Here is an 18,191-nt window from a genome sequence, read left to right on the forward strand (position 1 = left end):
CAGCCGAGTTGTCTTCTTTTCTATAGTTTTTGGGGAATGATGGTTAAAAACTTAAATTGTGAATTCCCGCCACTTACTGGATTTATATACTTTTTCCTTATTTCATAGAACCGTTCTTAAATTCTATTGATCAATTTAGTTTAAGTAAAAAAAAAAAAAAAGTCAAAACTAATTCAGAAAAGTAAACTAAATCATGAACTACTTTGGATTAATTTGGATCGTTTCCAAATTAACAGGACCCGAAGCGACATTTGTTTATTCCAATAGATCTTACGGCATGAATTGAAAACTTTTGTCTTTCAGAAGTTCATCTTCTACTGATTCAGCTTGTCCACATTTATTACATACCTGTTTCTTGCTTTCCCATTCAGACACTGATTTAATAACAATCACCACCACACATTCTCGACAATAACACATCATTCTTCCTATTGCCAAAACTCCTTACACACACATTTCCTTGAATTTGATAAAATGCTTCCCCCTTTTTCTCATTATTTCACTCTTTCTGCCCTATCTTACATATTTTTTTAACAATTATCCCAGTTACTTCAGGTTTACTCATTGATATTTGTGTGTATAAGAGCTTTTTAGATCATCGATCTGATTCTTTATTTTTCTCTATTTCCTTGTAGCCTGGTACACACATGAATAAGTCTATATTGTCTTAATCTAAATCAACTCTGTATTATACCTCATTTACCAGATCCTGTTTTGCTGGTGAAATTCCACTAATACTGAAAGAGAATCTGTGAAAATTAATGCTCTTAATGCTTGCAAAAAAACAAACAAAAAAAAACTAAGGAAATAATCTTTGATCCCAAGTGTGTTGTTGAGCATTTACCAGTGTTTGTACATAATCAAGAAATCACTCAGGTACAGCCACAAAAGTATTTGGGAATTCACATAGATCGGTCTTTAACATGGGACACTCACGTAAACTGGATCTTTGAAAAGTTTCACCAAAAACTGTATTTTCTTCGAAGGTTATGGTTTTATGGTGTTGATAAGAAAATCATGTACTTATTTTATCAAGCTGTATTTAAAAGTGTTTTCAGATATGGTCTATCTACATGGTATGGCAGTCTTTCTGTAAATCTGATATCAAAATTTTTTTATATTATCAGAACTGCTACAAAACTGATCTGAAACTTTTATTAGTTTACAAACACTCTGGAAGCAAAATAGACTTAAGAACTCTTATTCCAGTGTCAATTAGGCTGTTGAACACTGATCGATAGTATATGTAATTCTTTTGCATGTTGGCTTATTTTTAATTGTTATTGTATCAGAACCTGCTGAAGTGCTGTTTGAGTCCACAGAAAATTTCCCCTTGAGGGACAATAAAATATACAAACACAAACAAACAAACAAATAAACATATTGTGGTGTCTGATTGGTCTAATCACATTAATTATATGTACACAAAACGTCACTCGTGTATTCTGATTTCCCAATGCTTAAGAGCACCACTCTTTCTGATGCAGTCAAGCGTAAGAGAAGAGAAAGGTGCCTCCAGCAGAGGACGCACAGAACAAGTGGACCAGCTGGGGGAACTTTGCCTGAAGTCACTGCTCAGCTTGCACACATGACTCTCAGTGCATGACTCTCAATGGATGACTATAAAACTGTCTGAAAGTTGATTCATGTTTGGTAATGTACACGGAACGATTAGCAATTTGTTCGCCTGAGACATGAACGCATCCTTTAACTAAGCAGGATTTTTGAACATAATTTAACCAGATTAAACAGCTGGTTCTTAAGCATGACCTTAAGCATTCATAAATTAAAATCACTTACACCAAGAGGAATGAATGAGGAATTGGACCTTTCTGTGTTTCTTTAATGGTTTGTTGTTTAGCTATAAAATTGTGAATCATGGATTTTTGTGTATGCAATGATACGAATAATGAAATGAAAATATATTTTTAATGTTTTGGACAGTCAGATTTTCATTTCATTGATGTAGGTATTAATAAGTGAATGATGATAATTGATATTTTCCTGTAAAATTGTTTTTGAAGGTGAAGGTAAATATTTCTTGTGGGGTTAATTACGGTATACTGAAATGAAAATTAGATTGTTTTACATTATTGAGTGGCCTAACTACTGACATAATGTGATTGACTGTGGTAGCATCTCCAACTGGACAATAATGTGAAGCACCAACTTGCACAAATACGTTTTTATTGCACGCGTAGCCATTTATAGAAATGCAAAGCAAATGCAATAACACATCCTATAATATTTATTTCCCTCAGATTAAATAAAAACAAATAAATTAAATGAAGAATAAATAAAAAGAAACAACTTAAAATGGATTAAAGTGAAAAATGTGAGTCATCTTGTGTTTCAGAGCTCTCCGAGTGCTCTTTGGTCCTATCATAAAAACCAATCCAAATTGCAGTTCTGAAGCATTTTTTCTCTTGGTGCTCATAGAAGTCGACCTTATTAAAAAAAATAAATAAATTAAAGAGTAAAAAATGTTTTGGGAAAAAAGGAAGGTTTGAACATTTTGAGTGAAAGGGGGGTGAGTAAATGTTCTGGTATTTTTATTCTGGAATTAAGTTTAAAATTGCAAGACTTTGACTGAACAAAACAGGCTGAATCTCTTTATCTCTTTCATGATTTAACTACAAAACTACGATATCATCACTAGATTAAATAAATTTGATAATTTTTCATTAGCTTGCAGCTCAATTACATTTTATATAATCTGTGCATTAATTTTTTAGGAATGATATAATCCTCCCTTGACTCCCACTTGACTCTTTCTTTCTATTCTAATCTAATTCTTTCTTCTGATTTGAAAAGCACGGTTTCTGAAATTAATTCAAACTTGAAGTCTGATACACTTTATAATAAATGTGTTTTATATCTATTTTCGCAATTTAACAATTACTTTTGGATTTACAGTCAGTTGTGATTCAGAATCAGGGAATTTAAGCCTTTAGCAGCTTTGATCTAATTAAGATTAATGAAAAACTTGTGGGTTTAAAAAAAGACAAAACATCTCTTTACATGCTATATACAGCTTAAAAATATCATGGTGTCATTTATAAAATGTAAACAAAAGCCATTAGATGCATCATCTGTTGATAATGCTCCAAACATATTTAGCAACTAAAGTTTTCAAGCAAAAACAACAGCAAAAAACAAATTTATCCCAACTAGCACACAGAGCCTTGTGAGAAAAAGAGACCTGTCAATACGACAGTGAGGAGAAAAGGAAAAGGAAACATTGGTAATGCAGCAGAACACACGTGTCTTCTGATGTAACACCCCCAACCTATTAGAGACAAAGAAAAAATTCAAAAACCATACAAATAACTCTTGATAAGGCATCAGCCATTGTCTTGTATGTCCCCTTTTATAGTAGATTTTAATGTTGAAACAATTGGTATTTACCAATTATGTCACCATTACAGTAAAATAATTTGAATTTAAATTATTAAATCTTAATGTCTATACATCTTTAACTCATCATTAAAAAAACATGACTTCCGTCTGATAAACTTCCAATTATTGTAGAGGTACAGTAAAACTATAGCTTCATTATTTACAACATCAAACTAGCTACATCTTTATTATAGTTATTTTCTAAAGAAAACTTTTGTTGAGCTAAAGTTTGAACATGGCTTATTGTATTTATATAATGTAACATTACATTAAAACGCGTTTACTTTGTCTTGTTTTTCTCGTGTTTTACCCTTTCCTTGTTAATCTGTTTATCCCTGCCTGCCACCTACCATCTAACCTCTTGCCTGGAATGCTGTGTTCACACCAGACGTGGAACGCACATCAAGCGCGAGTGATTTACATGTTAAGTCAATGCAAACGCGATACGTGTGATACGCGTGGATGGCACGAAGCCAGTGACGCGAATTGCGCGGTGTGAATGGCGCAAAGCGAATTGAGGGTTTTGCACGTATGAGTCCACTACATCCTTTCAGATGTGCATCCAGCTCTTTAAGCTCATAAACTCCTCCAGAAACTGAACCTGGATGACGGAGACTTTCAGCGGTGCTTCTGACTGAGCCAAGCCCAGTTTGATGAACTGTTGTTGGTGTCGGATGAAGGATTTCCCCCGGGACACTGACAACAGGCGATACGTCACAATCACAATCATATAAAATATGTGTTGGATAAATCTCAGGTTAGCACTTGAAAAAATAAACATGATTATACAAAAAGTATTAGATAAATAAATATTTAAAATATGAAAAGGCTATGCTGATTTTTTTTTTTTCGTATGACTGCACCAGAAGAAAATCAAGCAAATAAAATATTAAAAAATAAATAAATGCATGTCTGTATACAGCTAAAAATGCTTTTTTTATTTAGAGTTTTTGTCTTGTTTCTAGTCCAAATATCTAAACATTTTTATACCAAGAAGCATTTGCTAAACAAAAAAACTACTGTTGTTTTTATAAAGAATGAGCAACATAATTTTTTAAAAGCAAAAACAAGGTTATTTTGCTTTCCTCGTTTGCGGATTGTTTTGCTTGTTATAAAGAAAAACTTAATTTTAATAATTTTAATTTTAATAAAACTTGATTTCATTATACATTTTTATTTGCTTTTAAAAGTACTGTAAATGCAATAAAGATTGTTGACCATTGTAACCTCAGTTTTGACTATTTGAATGCACTTTCCTTACATTCTAATATACAGACATCACATGTTTACTAGACACAGGAAAGAAGCTTGTTTTGGATCCTCACCTGATGATCACTGATCCTCTTCTATCGATTCATACCATCCACCTGGGAAACCAACAATCCCTCTCTAGACTTTAAGGTGAGATCAGAAGAAAAATTAGTGTACAGAAAAAAAGTGCAAACAAGGTTCTAAACTCAAATCATCATTTGAGTAAAAACATATCGAGTTCTTGTAATCACATTGATTACTGGCTTCATCTGGCAAAGATTTAAAATTGTACAGGGATAATGACACAGACTTTTGTATTATTATTTTAATGTTTTTTGAGCATTACTTTATCTTTTAAAAGCATTATCCAAATCAACTTCCACAGACAAAGCATTATACCGAATCTACACCAAAAGCAGAATTGTCCGGCAATTTGTATTTTTGAAGGTTTATTTTTTTTTTTTATCAAACATCTACAATGTTTTTGGTCAGTCCAAAATGTTAATAAACCAAATCTGAATATTTTTGTAAACAAATGTTTTTTTGTAAATGATAAAGAGGTTTTTGCCTTTCTTAGGAGAATATCTGTAAGTGCAAAAGTATTGGACAACTATAACTGTGCAGAATTATTATGTAACTAAACGAAAAACAAATTAAATCTTAATTGGAATTCTGTTCTTGATCTGTTGATGATCAACTTTTTTTGTGCAGCAAAAAAACACAAACTCCCAGACTCTGGGTCTCGTTCACTAATAATTGCATGCTTTTTTATTCGCACATTTGAACTTTTCACAAAAAGCGTTTCGCTAATTTATGTGTATGCACATCAGTTTGTCCCTAAAAGTGTTCTTCTTTAAGTTAACTTGGGAGTGTTCGGCTCTGTTCTGAATGAACGTCAATGTGTTCGAGGTTAGAAATTTGCATAATACACACTTGTCTATTTACTTTTCATTCACCCTGTAAATAATGAATATAATTATATGTAGAGTTCTTGTCCTTGAATATTTTCATTTATTTAGAATAAATTTAATATGAAAAGTTTGATTCACTGTAATCTCGCAATAGAGGGCGTACAAGTTCGCAATAGGGTTTAGATAAGGTGAGGAAGGAGGACATGTCATTTTTCTTTCATCCTTAGGCATTTTTTAGCTTACCACACAGAGAACTTCATTGCATGTGATGGAACATTAACCAGCACAAAAATCAATACCTTCTTGAAAGATATAGACATTTTCCAGTATTGTTCGTTAAAGAGAACGCCATCTAAAATTGGCAGTAAGTTTGGGAGCTGTTTTTCATACCATCCTAGACTTGAAAATGTCCCAATAGATAGCTCATACCAATAGCCCATGATTGATCTAGGCTGATTCATTTTTAATTTTCAAGTCATTGACAGTTAATTTGCTCATTTTTTTTCTTTAACACTTTTCTTGTGACACAGATGCTCAAATATAACAAGCATTCAATTTATACAATTTGCATTTGGATAATAAGCACAAAAAAGTCAATGCTCATTCATTTTCCTACAGCTTAGTCTCTTATTTATGAGGGGTCTCCACAGCAAAATGAACCACAAACTATTCCGGCATATGTTTTACACAGCGGACATTCACACACTTATACACTGCGGCCAATTTTGTTAACCCAATTTACCTATATTGCATGTCTTTGGGCTGTGGGGGACACCGGGGCACTGGAGGAAACCCACATGAACACAGGGAGAACAAACTCCACAGAGAAATACCAACTGACCCAGCAGGAACTCATACCAGTGACAAAAATGTTGATATGGAAATAATGAAATTATTACTTCACTAATAATTCTGCACACCATGTAATAGACAAAGTAATTTTTTATTTGATATAATAATTGACTGTTTGATTAAATATTGATTATATTATTTGATTATAATGAGTATTTTAAGCTTTGAAACTTGCTGGTCCAGAGACCTCAATGTCAAAAGATCTCGCACATTTGATTTCCCTTGACTGCCTTATTTAGCAAAATACAAAGTTGTGGATGTGTGGTTTTGTTTTCTTGCCTTTTTTGTGTTAAACTTAACATTACATGTATTAAAACAAAAAGCAAATAAGGCAAAAGAAAAAACATTATCACTCACCTCAGTTTACAGCATGAGTCTCGTAGCACATCAGCAAGCTGCTCCTTCGAGTCTACTATGTTATTATTTCTCAGATCAAGCTTTTTTAAAAACTGTAGTGATTTTGTGTTTGTCAAAGTCAGAGTTAATGAGGAAACGTCTGTAATTCCACAGTCATTTACACTAAAAAAGGCAAACAGACAGAAGTAAAAAAATCAATATACAAACAAATGTTACCTTTCTGTTCACAAGGTATAAAGTGTAATTACCGTTACCAGTCATTTTGATTCTTGTACTGTATGAGAATGTTCCTCACCTCAGTGTCTCGAGTTTACAGTGTGAATCCTTCAGTATGTCACATAAGAGATTCACTCCTTTGGTTTTTATATTATTCTCACTGAGGTCCAGTTCTCTCAGGTGTGATGGGTTTGATTTCAGAGCTGAGGTCAGGATCTCACACTGTTCCTCTGTAATACTGCATCCACACAGACTGAAGACAGAAAGAGAAATGACAATAAGACAATGGAATCCTGTTGCCTTAATATAATTGTCACACTGCAATAGCTGAACAGTATAATGATACTAACTGTAGTTTTTCCAGTTTGCATTGCTTGTTCATCAGTAAATCACTGAGGGTTTCACTCCATAGTCTCCTAGATTATTCAGACTGAGGTTCAGTTCCCTCAGGTGTGATAGGTTTGATTTCAGAGCTGAAGTCAGAGCAGAACAGCCTTCATCTGAAATCCCACAGCATCTCAACCTACAATTAAGACAGAAGCCTTTTTTTCTGTTTCCTTTTCTGTTCCTCATTCAATTGCCAGAAGTTTTTTCATTGTGTGTGTATATGTTCCTCACCTCAATCTCTCAAGATTACAGCGTAAATCCTTCAGTATGTCACATAAATGATTTACTTCTGTGTTTTCAATTTTATTCCCACTGAGGTTCAGTTCTCTCAGGTGTGATGGGTTTGATTTCAGAGCTGAAGTCAGGATCACACACTGTTTCTCTGTAATACTGCAATCACTCAGACTGAAGACAGAAAGACAAGTCAATGAGACTGAAGAGCTACAGTATAGACATAAATATCAATTATAAACAGCTTCCCAAAACTAGCAATTCCAGATTTTTCATGTTGTCGTCATCATACAAAATAAAGCAGCCCCATTTGTGCCAAACTTTGCACTTTTAGGACAGACACCTCCCTGAGTGAGCAGCAATCAGCCATTACGTTTTTTTTTTCTCAAGCTACTAAGGAGGTAAAATGTCAGCACCAAAGAGGCATTAAACATGTGTTTAAGTGTGTCAGGATGCACCAGCAACAAACATACAAGTCTCCATAGACTCTCTCCATCTGAGCCATGGAGGTCAGAGTGGTTGATGCAAATTTTTCTAAGGATGGGGGTTTTGAAAGAGGGATCAATACTAAAGGTCCCATTATATTTCAAATAAAATAAACTAAATCATTAAATCATTAAACAAAAAAAAAAAAAATTATACTAGAATCTATTTTCAAACATGTTACGCAAGTACCCATAAGTATATCAATGGTGGTAGAGAGAAAACAATGTAATATGTAATGGACATCTGTCAGCCTTCTCCAGTCTGTTGCTCAAGAATAGCCGTAAGTATCGCTGAAGGCTGAAGACTACACAGAGCTGCAGCAACACAGAGCATGCCCATAAATTGAGCATTATTTTTGTGATCCTGTATAACAATAATGACTATTTTAAATTGCATTAAGGGGTAGGTTTAAGGTTGACGTACTGTAGGTGTACACATTAATAAAAATTAAGTTTACTGTTACGGGGTAGATTTATGGTTGGAGAAGGTGTATAAAATAATAAAACGTAATGGTTTTGACTCTGTGTCTGTGTCATAAACAAGACATTAAATAAACCAATCAAAATCCCCAGGAGGTTTGTATGGTGTACTTACACTCTGTTCTAACAATGCGCACTGCCATGCTGTGACAAAAGGCATCCATTCCATTTTAAAATGAGTTTTTGTCCTATCTATTTGTGATGGCAATGTGCAAAATTTCTATTTTAAAAATGCTTCCTCTTTCTGTGACATTGTGGCAGAACTGTGGTTCTGAAACCAACAACATCAGTCGCTAAGTAGTCTATTTATAATGTTAAAGAGGTCTAATGTATTAATTAGAATAAAATATTTTGCCATTTCATTGGGAGTGCAGTGTCTGGATGCTTAAAAGATAAATGTGTTTGACATGTCCATTTGTTAAGTTAACCTTCCCATTTGAATTGGATAGTTTATTCCTAGCTCCTCCTGTCGGACCTCCTGTAATCACCACAGAGCAATAGTAACTCAAAGGTGTTTATGAACTAAAACATTCATGTATCTTTTAATGCGTCATGCTTGTGTCTTCAACCCTTTGACCAGTGTAGTCTCAAATGTTAAATTGGTATTTGTGCCCCTGGGATTTTGGTCCCACAATTTAGAATTCAATTGCCATGGACACTAATATGTAATGCAGAGCAAAGTTCTAAAGCTTTTCAAAAAAAAAAAATCACTCCATAATGACAGTTGAGGTACCTAAAACATACTTAAACTTGAAAAGGTTAATACAAAATCATACAATTATGCATAAAATAATCATCTGGCTGACCTTCAACAGGAGTACGTTTTCTTTAAAAATATCAAACTTATAGGCTGCCATATAAAATTAGAGCAGTAACACAAAGTGCACTGCTTGCAAAACAGATTCAAAAAGTTACTCAGTTATCAAAGACGAAGATTCACGCTTACTACATAGGAAGGGGTTTGATTATGAATCAAGTGAAATTACCTGCCAAATGTAAACACAATTAAAATGGACATTTTTAGAGAGAGAGAGAAAAATAAAGAAAACATAGAGTAAATATACGTGTTATGAACTATTTAACCCTACTGTGTAAATGAAAAATGAGCATGTACCTTTTAAAATGTACTATAATTACACACTTAACTTTGGAAATTTAAATACACAATCTATATTCCTACATGTAACAGATAGTAAACACACTGCTTGTTAGTCTCATAATTGTATTTGTGACTAAAAGAAATGTTTAAAAAGTGCAACGCTAAGGTATAAAAAATATAAAATAGGCGTAATTAATTCCCAATACTAAAAATTCTGCCCCCACTGGTTCCAGACCCGTTTGAGTTTCTGAACACAAAAGACGATATTTTAAAAGTAGCAGAAACTACACTATAGATTTCAATGGCTACCAGTTACCACCATGCCTTAAAATATCTTCTTTTGTGTTCAACACAAAAAAAGAAATTTATTAAGGTTTGGAACCACTAGAGGGTGCGTAAATAATTAGCAACTTTTCATTTTTTAACTGTCCCATTAACATAAAACCACTAAAATGACAATGTACAATAGGTGTTACTAACTGTATTTTTTCCAGCTTGCAATGTGGGTTCATGAGTAGATAATTGATGTTTTCGAATCCAGAGTCTCCTAGTTCATTCATACTCAGGTCCAGTTCTCTCAGGTGTGATGGGTTTGATGTCAGAGCTGAAGTCAGTTCAAAACAATCTTCATCTGTCATATTACAGTATCTTAATCTATAATGAAAAAGCAGAACGTTATATTTCACTCCTTTTCTTTGATAATCATGTCACAAAATACTATAGTGAGTGTTTTAGTTTAAACTGTTGAAGTTATTTTAATGATTGTGTTTCTTGTATTGTCAATGTTTCCCACCTCAGTGCTTCCAGTTTACAGTGTGAATCATTCAGTATGTCACACAAGATATTCACTCCTGTGTTTCTTATTTGGTTCTCACTGAGGTCCAGTTCTCTCAGGTGTGATGGGTTCGATTTTAGAGCTAAAGTCAGGATCACACACTGATCCTCTGTAATACTGCACCCACACAAACTGAAGACAGAAAGAGGAAAGCCATTAGCCCCTTTTACATTTTTCGGTTAGATTTTTTTTTTTTTATCTTGATGTAGTAGATCCTTTTGAAACGGTGCTGAAATAAAAAAGAAATGTAGAGTGATGCATGCATGGATTCATTCATTGGGAATTAATTGGATCATTGGAAGGTGGTAACAAAACGGAGGAAGATGGGCAGGTATGAACGAAAGCATGGCAAAAACTAGACACACTGATAGCTAAGTCATTCCATGTGACCAGAAGTGGAGAAAGGTCATTTTGAGGGGGGAGGGAATATTAAAGTACTTGATTTAGCTTATTATTTTACAAAATAATGAAGTGCATATAGAATTATAACAAGCACTACTGTATACACATTTAAAAATGAAAAGAATACATTTCCATGCAGCCTTTAACCTTTTTTGTGGTTCAAGTATTATAGCAGTGGATGTGAATCTCATGTTAATAAAATAGGACAAAGTGTACACACTTTTATTATTAGTTACTTCAAATTTAACCATTTATTAGTTAACAATTTTATTTTATTGTGACCGATAAGATAATTAGAATATGCTGCAATGCTTCATTACAAATGTAAATGCAACTTGATTATGTTACTATTACTAACTCTATTTTCTCCAGTTTGCACCGTGGATTTATCAGTAAATCACTGAGGTTTTTCACTGCAGAGTCTCCAAGTTTATTCCAGCTGAGGTTCAGTTCTCTCAGGTGTGATGGGTTTGATTTCAGAGCTGAAGTCACAGCAGAATAACCTTCATCTGTTAAAAAACAGAATCTGAACCTACCAGAGAAAAAGATAACATCAGCTTCACAAAACTAAAATTGATAAGAGGAAGAGAGATAGTTTTTCAAAGATTTGTCTTTCTCAAGGAAACAAAAGACTACAGTAAAGATTTTTTAACAGATTGTTGGATTTTGGCTATTCATAAGATATGTCATATAACGTTTCTCACCTCAGTGCCTTCAGTTTACAATGTGAATCCTTTAGTACGTCACACAAATACTTCAGTCCTGTGTTACTTATTTGATTCCAACTGAGGTCCAGTTCTCTCAGGTGTGATGGGTTTGATTTCAGGGCTGAAGTCAATACAAGACACTGGTTCCATGTAATACCACAAACACACAGCCTGAAGACAGACAGAGAAATAGTGAGATCCATGGCAATCATTTAGGATTTTTAATGACTTGAGTGTCATGTATAATAGTAGGTTGTCCTTATAAAAAAATAAATTATTTAATTAATTATGGTGAAGAAGACATTACAACTACAAGTGAATTACAAATACCACTACAAGTGCCACAAAATAGATTTCAAAATAAAAACAAAACTAGCTCTTCAACAGCTCTGTCAATAGCATTCTTGGCCTCTTAGATGTGTCCAGATCTGTCATTCATTGACCTTTTATTAATGTGTTATTGTCAATTTTTTTAAAGGTATTACTAATTCTTCACATCTGAGAGGTTTCTGCTCATTTGTTGACAGTGTACGCTTCCTCCACTACCAAGCCTCTGAATCAGTCTCTTGTCTCATGAGAGCAAAATATATTAGGTTTATGGCTTAATGTCATATTTTAATTCCACTTGAAAATGCCTGTTTACTTTTAAAGGCACAGTAAGTTTTACAGCTGGATGTCACCTATTAAAAACAAAAAAAAAAAAAAAAAAAAAACTTGGCATTCTGATACCATGACAGACCGTGGAGCCATGGAAGATGTATCGACAACCAATGAAAATATGGTACATGGTAAACTTATGTCCATTGATGAAGTAATGAATAGGTTTACTGCAATGTTAAAATATATTCCTTGCCCACTGCGACTCAGCTCTATACAAAGTGCAGTACAACACAACCTGAACAGAAAGACTGTCACAACCTGAACAGAAAGAATGTGTGATTATGGATTTGAAAGTGAAAGTAAAAAGTAACTACGCATTTAAAAAACTATTTCAATACCTCACATATTGATAATGACTACTTAATTTTTGTATTTTAGGGATATATTAATGCTAAATTTCCAAACAACGTACATTTTATACATAAAAAATGCTTTTTCTGTGTGATGCTAAGAGGAAAATCCTAACTCAGATGACAAATTAAAAATGAACACCCTGATGTAAGGTACTTACATGAGTGTGTTGAGTTTACAGTGTTTATCCTGCAGTAGAGCAGAGAGCTGATTCACTCGTGTGTTTCCTAGTTTATGTCCACTCAGATTCAGCTCTCTCAGGAACAATGGATTTTTACCCACAACTCGAGTCACAAACTGACAGGCTTCATCTGCATCAGGACCCAACAACCTGAACAAAGTAAAATGTAACAGTATTCAATTCAAAATTTACTTCATTCCAAACCATGTTAAAATAAGCAAACAGTATTTGTATTGAACAACGTAAGTTACTTTTAATCACAGATAAAGCTACATGGTTACTCCAGTACCTGATTGGCCACTTCATGTGTCCTACTTAAGTAAGTTTTTTAATTCGCAAGAATTCGGGTGGATAGCCTCTGTCTCTGAGCTCTAATATGTAAAGGAATATATAAAGTCAAAATGTCATAATTGCAAAATAATATTTCTATCATCGTAAGGTATAATTTATTAAACATTGAACTGGTCATTCACCAATAAAGAGAATAATCCATGTTCAGACTATCTCATGTCTGTGTTGTTGCAATAATATTTTGCCTGAAGACTTGAAGACTTAGATGTGATGTAAATCAATGCAGTGATGTGAATCTGGGACTGACAGAAGTGAATCTACAGTATGTTCAGTAAAATAAAAATAATAAAAAAGTCTTATACTAGTAGATACCGTTTTTACTAGAAATGTAAAAAATGTTAACTGTCATAATAAAAACTATTTTTATTTCCCGTTTTCCAGCATGACTCAATTTAAAATATTTCATGTCTCACCTCAGTTTCATCAGTCCACATTGGGAATCCTGTAGTAAATCAAAGAGCTGCTCCATTCCTAATTGTACCAGATCATTTCCTCTGAGATCCAGCTCTATCAGGTGTGAAGGGTTTGATCTCAGAGCTGAAGCCAGAGCTGTAAAGCCTTCTCCAGTAATTTTAGAGTTTGAGAGGCTAAAATAAACAACATTCAATTATTCAGAATTACAATTTGCAATAATTTAAGTAATCAGTGCAAATTGAGTAAGACATTTTGAGTAAGAAGTAGAAATTTCCAAGATGTCATTAATGCCTAGAGGATAGATTTTGGGAATTGTCCTTTGTGTCATATAAAAGAAAAAATGCTACTTCCTACAACTTATTTGCTACATGATCATTAAATGTAGCCGTTGCAATGAGATGGGAGCTGTGGCCCAAACGTGGTTCACGTTGTAGTTGAGATTGCTTTTATCAAAATTAGTTTTATACTATCAGATTTGTGTCAGTTGCTTAAGGGTGCTTTCACATCTGTAGTTCGGTTCATTTGGTCTGGACCAAGGGCAATAAATGATAAGTTGTTGCATTTTCTGCCGCCTTTGGGTTGTTTTCACACCACACTGCTGGCTTTGGTCCGAACCAGTTAAAAAGAACCAAAATGCACTCATCTGACAAAGTCCTCATCTCTCATTGGCCCGATGTTGTTCAACATAGTTTCTAAACTGCTTATCGTTTGGTCAGAATTCACATGCGGGAAAATGCCAATGAACTCCCTTAAGTAAACAAACCGGCAGCCACAAAATGTGGCTTTTTACTATGGAGGGGCGACTGCACTGACTGATTGTATCCCTGCTTTAGACAAACTATACATTTCGAGAATGAAGCGCGGTCAAAGAGGGATAACAATGTTTTAATGCATTACATGTTACTACAGGAGGAGGCGTGAATTAATTTAGTTAAACTGAGACATGGTCATTTTGTGGAAATTTTACCAACGATCCATCAGGTAATGTTTTCCCTCTCTCTCTCTCTCTCTCTCTCTCTCTCTCTCTTTTGGTAAAGTGCTGTCAGCAAATATTTTTCCTCCATATCCCATAATGCACAGTGCATTAACCTCAGCAGCTGGATTAGTCCAAAAGGTGTAGTACTTTTTGCGGTTAGGTCTGTTTTAGTTTGGATCATATTTTCACCAAAAACGAACCGTTCCAGGGTTAGTTTGAAAGCGTACCGAAACCACCTCTTCAAGCAGGTCTTGGTACGCTTATTTGGTCTGCTTTTGGTGCACACTCGAGTAAGATTGCTGCATTCACACCTGCTCAAACGAACCGCACCAACAGGGAAAACAAACTCTAGGGCAATTCAACTGAACTAAATAAGGCAGGTGTGAAAGCACCCTTAGACAGCAACTTACCTGAGTTTCTCAAGTGTACAATTTTCTTTCAGTCCATCAGAGAGCAGCTTCACTCCTGAATCCTGCAGATTATTATTGCTCAGGTCAAGATCTTTCAGACTGCTGGAGTGTGAACTGAGAACTGAAGCAAGAGCTGAACAGCTTCTGTCTGTTAGGTTACAGTTATTGAGTCTAAAATAAAAATAAAATAATATCACATAATATCACAGAGCTAGAATTAAGAAAGACAAGAGGTATTGTCTCTCAATGCAGATACATACATATCTCAAGTAAGGCAAAAAAAGACAAAGTGTATTAATATACTTACAGAGCTCTTCTGAAGGATTTGATGACAGGTGACAGTCTGATGAGACACTCGTCTGATTTCTTGAATTTCTGAAGCTCAAACTCCTCCATCTCCTCCTCTGATGTCAACAACACAAAGACCAGAGCAGACCACTGGGCAGGTGAAAGATCAGCAGATGAGAGACTTCCTTTGCTAAGGTGAGTCTGAATCTCTTTCACCAAAGTTTGATCGTTCAGTTCATTCAGACAGTAGAACAGATTGATGGATCTCTCTGGAGAAAGATTCGCTTCAAACTTCTGCTTGATGTACTGAACTATTTCCTCTTTGCTCTGGTCATTGTGCTTTTGTTGCTGAGCTGCTGATCCAATGAAGGACTGAAGAATTTTCCGTTTGCTCCAGTTATTGTGGTCTTGCTGTGTCAGCAGACCTCGTAAGAGTCGTCGATTGGACTGGAGAGACAGACCGAGGAGGAAGCGAAGGAAAAGGTCCAGGTGTCCATTGTCACTCTCAAGTGCCTTGTTCACTGCAGTCTTCAGCAAATCCATCATGGACTCAGTTCTCTTTTTAGAGTCTTGATCAAACACACTTTTCTTGTTGGTGTTTAGAATCAGATGTGCATAAAGGGCTGCAATAAACTCTTGAACACTCAAGTGAACAAAGCAGTACATGGTACCAAGAACAATCCCTGTTTCCTTCTTAAAGATCTGAGTACACATGCCTGAGTAAACTGAGGCCTTCTGGACATCAATACCACAGGCTTCCAGGTCTGTCTCATAGAAGATTAGGTTGTTTCTTAACAGATTATCAAATGCCAGTTTCCCCAGTGAAAGGATGGCGTCTTTATCCCAGGACACATCTGGTGTGTATTCTCCATCATACTTTCGTCTGCTCTGCTGGATCTGAAAGCGCAGAAAGTGTGTGTACATCTGTGTCAGAGTCTTGGGAGTGTCTTCAGTGTTTGATTCCTGCAGTGTTTTGGAGGCGTCATCAGCCTGATTGTTTTTCACATCATTATTTCTCTTCTCCTGTAAAATGTTCTGGAGAACAGTGGCTGAAATCCAGCAGAAGACTGGGATGTGGCACATGATGAAGAGACTCTTTGATTGTTTAACATGATCAATGATTTCTTTGGCCTGATTCTCATCTGTAAGTCTTTTTCTGAAGTACTCCTCCTTTTGTGCATCATTGAATCCTCGTATCTCTGTCACTCTGTCGATACAGTCAGGAGGAATCTTACTGGCAGCTGCTGGTCTGCTGGTGATCCAGAGGAGAGCAGAAGGAAGCAGATTTCCCTTGATGAGGTTTGTCAGGAGAACATCCAGAGAGGCTGGCGACAAAACATCACGACACGTCTCATTACCAGCAAAGTTCAGAGGAAGACGACATTCATCCAATCCATCAAGGATGAACAGGACTTTGAACTGATTCCTTCTTGTAAGGTTCAGTCCTTTTGTCTTTGGGAAAAACTGAGTTATAAGCTCCATCAAACTGAGTTTTTCTTTCTCCTTTAAGTTCATCTCTCTGAATGGAAGAGGAAATATGAAGCTGATCTCTTGATTTTCTTTTCCTTCAGCCCAATCCAGAACAAACTTCTGCACAGAGACTGATTTCCCAATGCCAGCGACTCCTTTTGTCAGTACAGTTCTGATCTGCTTGTCTTGTTCAGATTTTTCAAACAAATGTCTGCATTCAACCTGTATCTCTTGAGCTTCATGACGTCTGGAAGCAACTTCAATCTGTCTGACCTCATGTTCAGTATTGACCTGTTCACTGGCACCCTGAGTGATATAGAGATCTGTGTAGATGTTCTTCAGGAGTGTGGAGTCTCCTTGCTGTGCAATTCCTTCAAACACACACTGATACTTCTTCTCTAGGCCACATTTCAGCTGATGAACGAAGAGCAGCTCGTCTAAGTAAAAATCAAACAAGAATTAAGTTTTAGCCTTCATTTTCTCTCCAAATATCTGCAAGTGACAGTCTGATAGACAGTCTCTCACCTTCTAGTGAATCAGCAGATTCATTTTGTTTCATTTCCCTCAGGAAGTAGAGTGTGAGATCAAGAGCTGCTTGTTTGATGCTGTTTTTGCTGTCATAAAAGTCCGTCACAAAGTATTGTGTGTTCTCTTTTTGCAATATTTTGTTAAAATTTATTAGCTGCTGCTTCAGAAATCCTATTATTTTGGTGTCAAGATCCTACAAGCAAATCAAAGAAATTGTGATATAATAAAAAAATATAATTTATAAAATATTGTTAAAAAGTAATACAACTAAACTTTAATAGGCTGTCTTTATTTACGAGGCTCTCTGTAATACTATATACACACACACACACACACTCAGAATTCAGAGACAGAATTGTGGCCAAGGTTAACCAATTTTTTTGTAAGGTCTAGCCAAGGTTACAAAAAAAAATCTGCTGCATTAAAGGTTCACAGAGCACAGTGGCCTCCATTATCCTTAAATGGAAGACATTTGGGATGACCAAAATCCTCCCTAGAGATGGCAGTTGGGCCAAACTGAGCTATTTGGGGAGAAGAGACTTGGTAAAAGAGGTAAAGAAGAACCCAAAGATCACCATGGCTGAGCTTCAGAGATGAACTCAGGTGTTTGGAGAAAGTTGTAGAAACTTAACTATCACCGCAGCCCTCCACCAGTCGGGGCTTTATGGTTGAGTGGCCCGACAGAAGGCTCTCCTCAGTGGAGGTTGCTAAAAAACACCTGAAGAACTCCAAGATGATGAGAAATTATATTCTCTGGTCTGATGAGACCAAGATAGAACTTTTTGCTGAAGGTTTACCTTTCAACAAGACAATGGCCCGAAGCACACAGCTAAAATAACAAAGGAGTGGATTCAGAACAACTCTGTGACTGTTCTTGAATGGCCCAGCCAGAGCCCTGACTTAAACCCAATTGAGCATCTCTGGAGAGGGCTAAAAATGGCTGTCCAACA

The 18,191-nt window shown here is 35.4% G+C and overlaps 2 protein-coding genes across 2 annotated transcripts in view; both read right to left on the bottom strand.

Moving 5' to 3' along the window:
- Window positions 1-18,191, bottom strand: part of si:ch73-286h23.3 — a 192,114-nt gene that overhangs the window by 56,112 nt on the left and 117,811 nt on the right. The window lies entirely within an intron of this gene.
- Window positions 363-18,191, bottom strand: part of LOC137489052 (NACHT, LRR and PYD domains-containing protein 12-like) — a 23,042-nt gene continuing 5,213 nt past the window's right edge. Inside the window, exons 4-18 of the mRNA XM_073937305.1 lie at window positions 17,239-17,434; window positions 15,263-17,150; window positions 14,956-15,126; window positions 13,569-13,742; window positions 12,784-12,954; window positions 11,610-11,783; window positions 11,264-11,437; window positions 10,462-10,635; window positions 10,149-10,322; window positions 7,605-7,778; window positions 7,337-7,509; window positions 7,066-7,239; window positions 6,771-6,932; window positions 4,725-4,793; window positions 363-3,289 (exon numbers count right to left, since the gene is read on the bottom strand). Of these exons, the coding sequence (XP_073793406.1) occupies window positions 7,368-7,509; window positions 7,605-7,778; window positions 10,149-10,322; window positions 10,462-10,635; window positions 11,264-11,437; window positions 11,610-11,783; window positions 12,784-12,954; window positions 13,569-13,742; window positions 14,956-15,126; window positions 15,263-17,150; window positions 17,239-17,434 (3,612 nt within the window). The 3' untranslated portion in view covers window positions 363-3,289; window positions 4,725-4,793; window positions 6,771-6,932; window positions 7,066-7,239; window positions 7,337-7,367. The remainder of the gene's footprint in view (window positions 3,290-4,724; window positions 4,794-6,770; window positions 6,933-7,065; window positions 7,240-7,336; window positions 7,510-7,604; window positions 7,779-10,148; window positions 10,323-10,461; window positions 10,636-11,263; window positions 11,438-11,609; window positions 11,784-12,783; window positions 12,955-13,568; window positions 13,743-14,955; window positions 15,127-15,262; window positions 17,151-17,238; window positions 17,435-18,191) is intronic.

The sequence above is a fragment of the Danio rerio genome, chromosome 22 (assembly GCF_049306965.1).
Source record: "Danio rerio strain Tuebingen ecotype United States chromosome 22, GRCz12tu, whole genome shotgun sequence".
Taxonomy (NCBI): domain Eukaryota; kingdom Metazoa; phylum Chordata; class Actinopteri; order Cypriniformes; family Danionidae; genus Danio; species Danio rerio.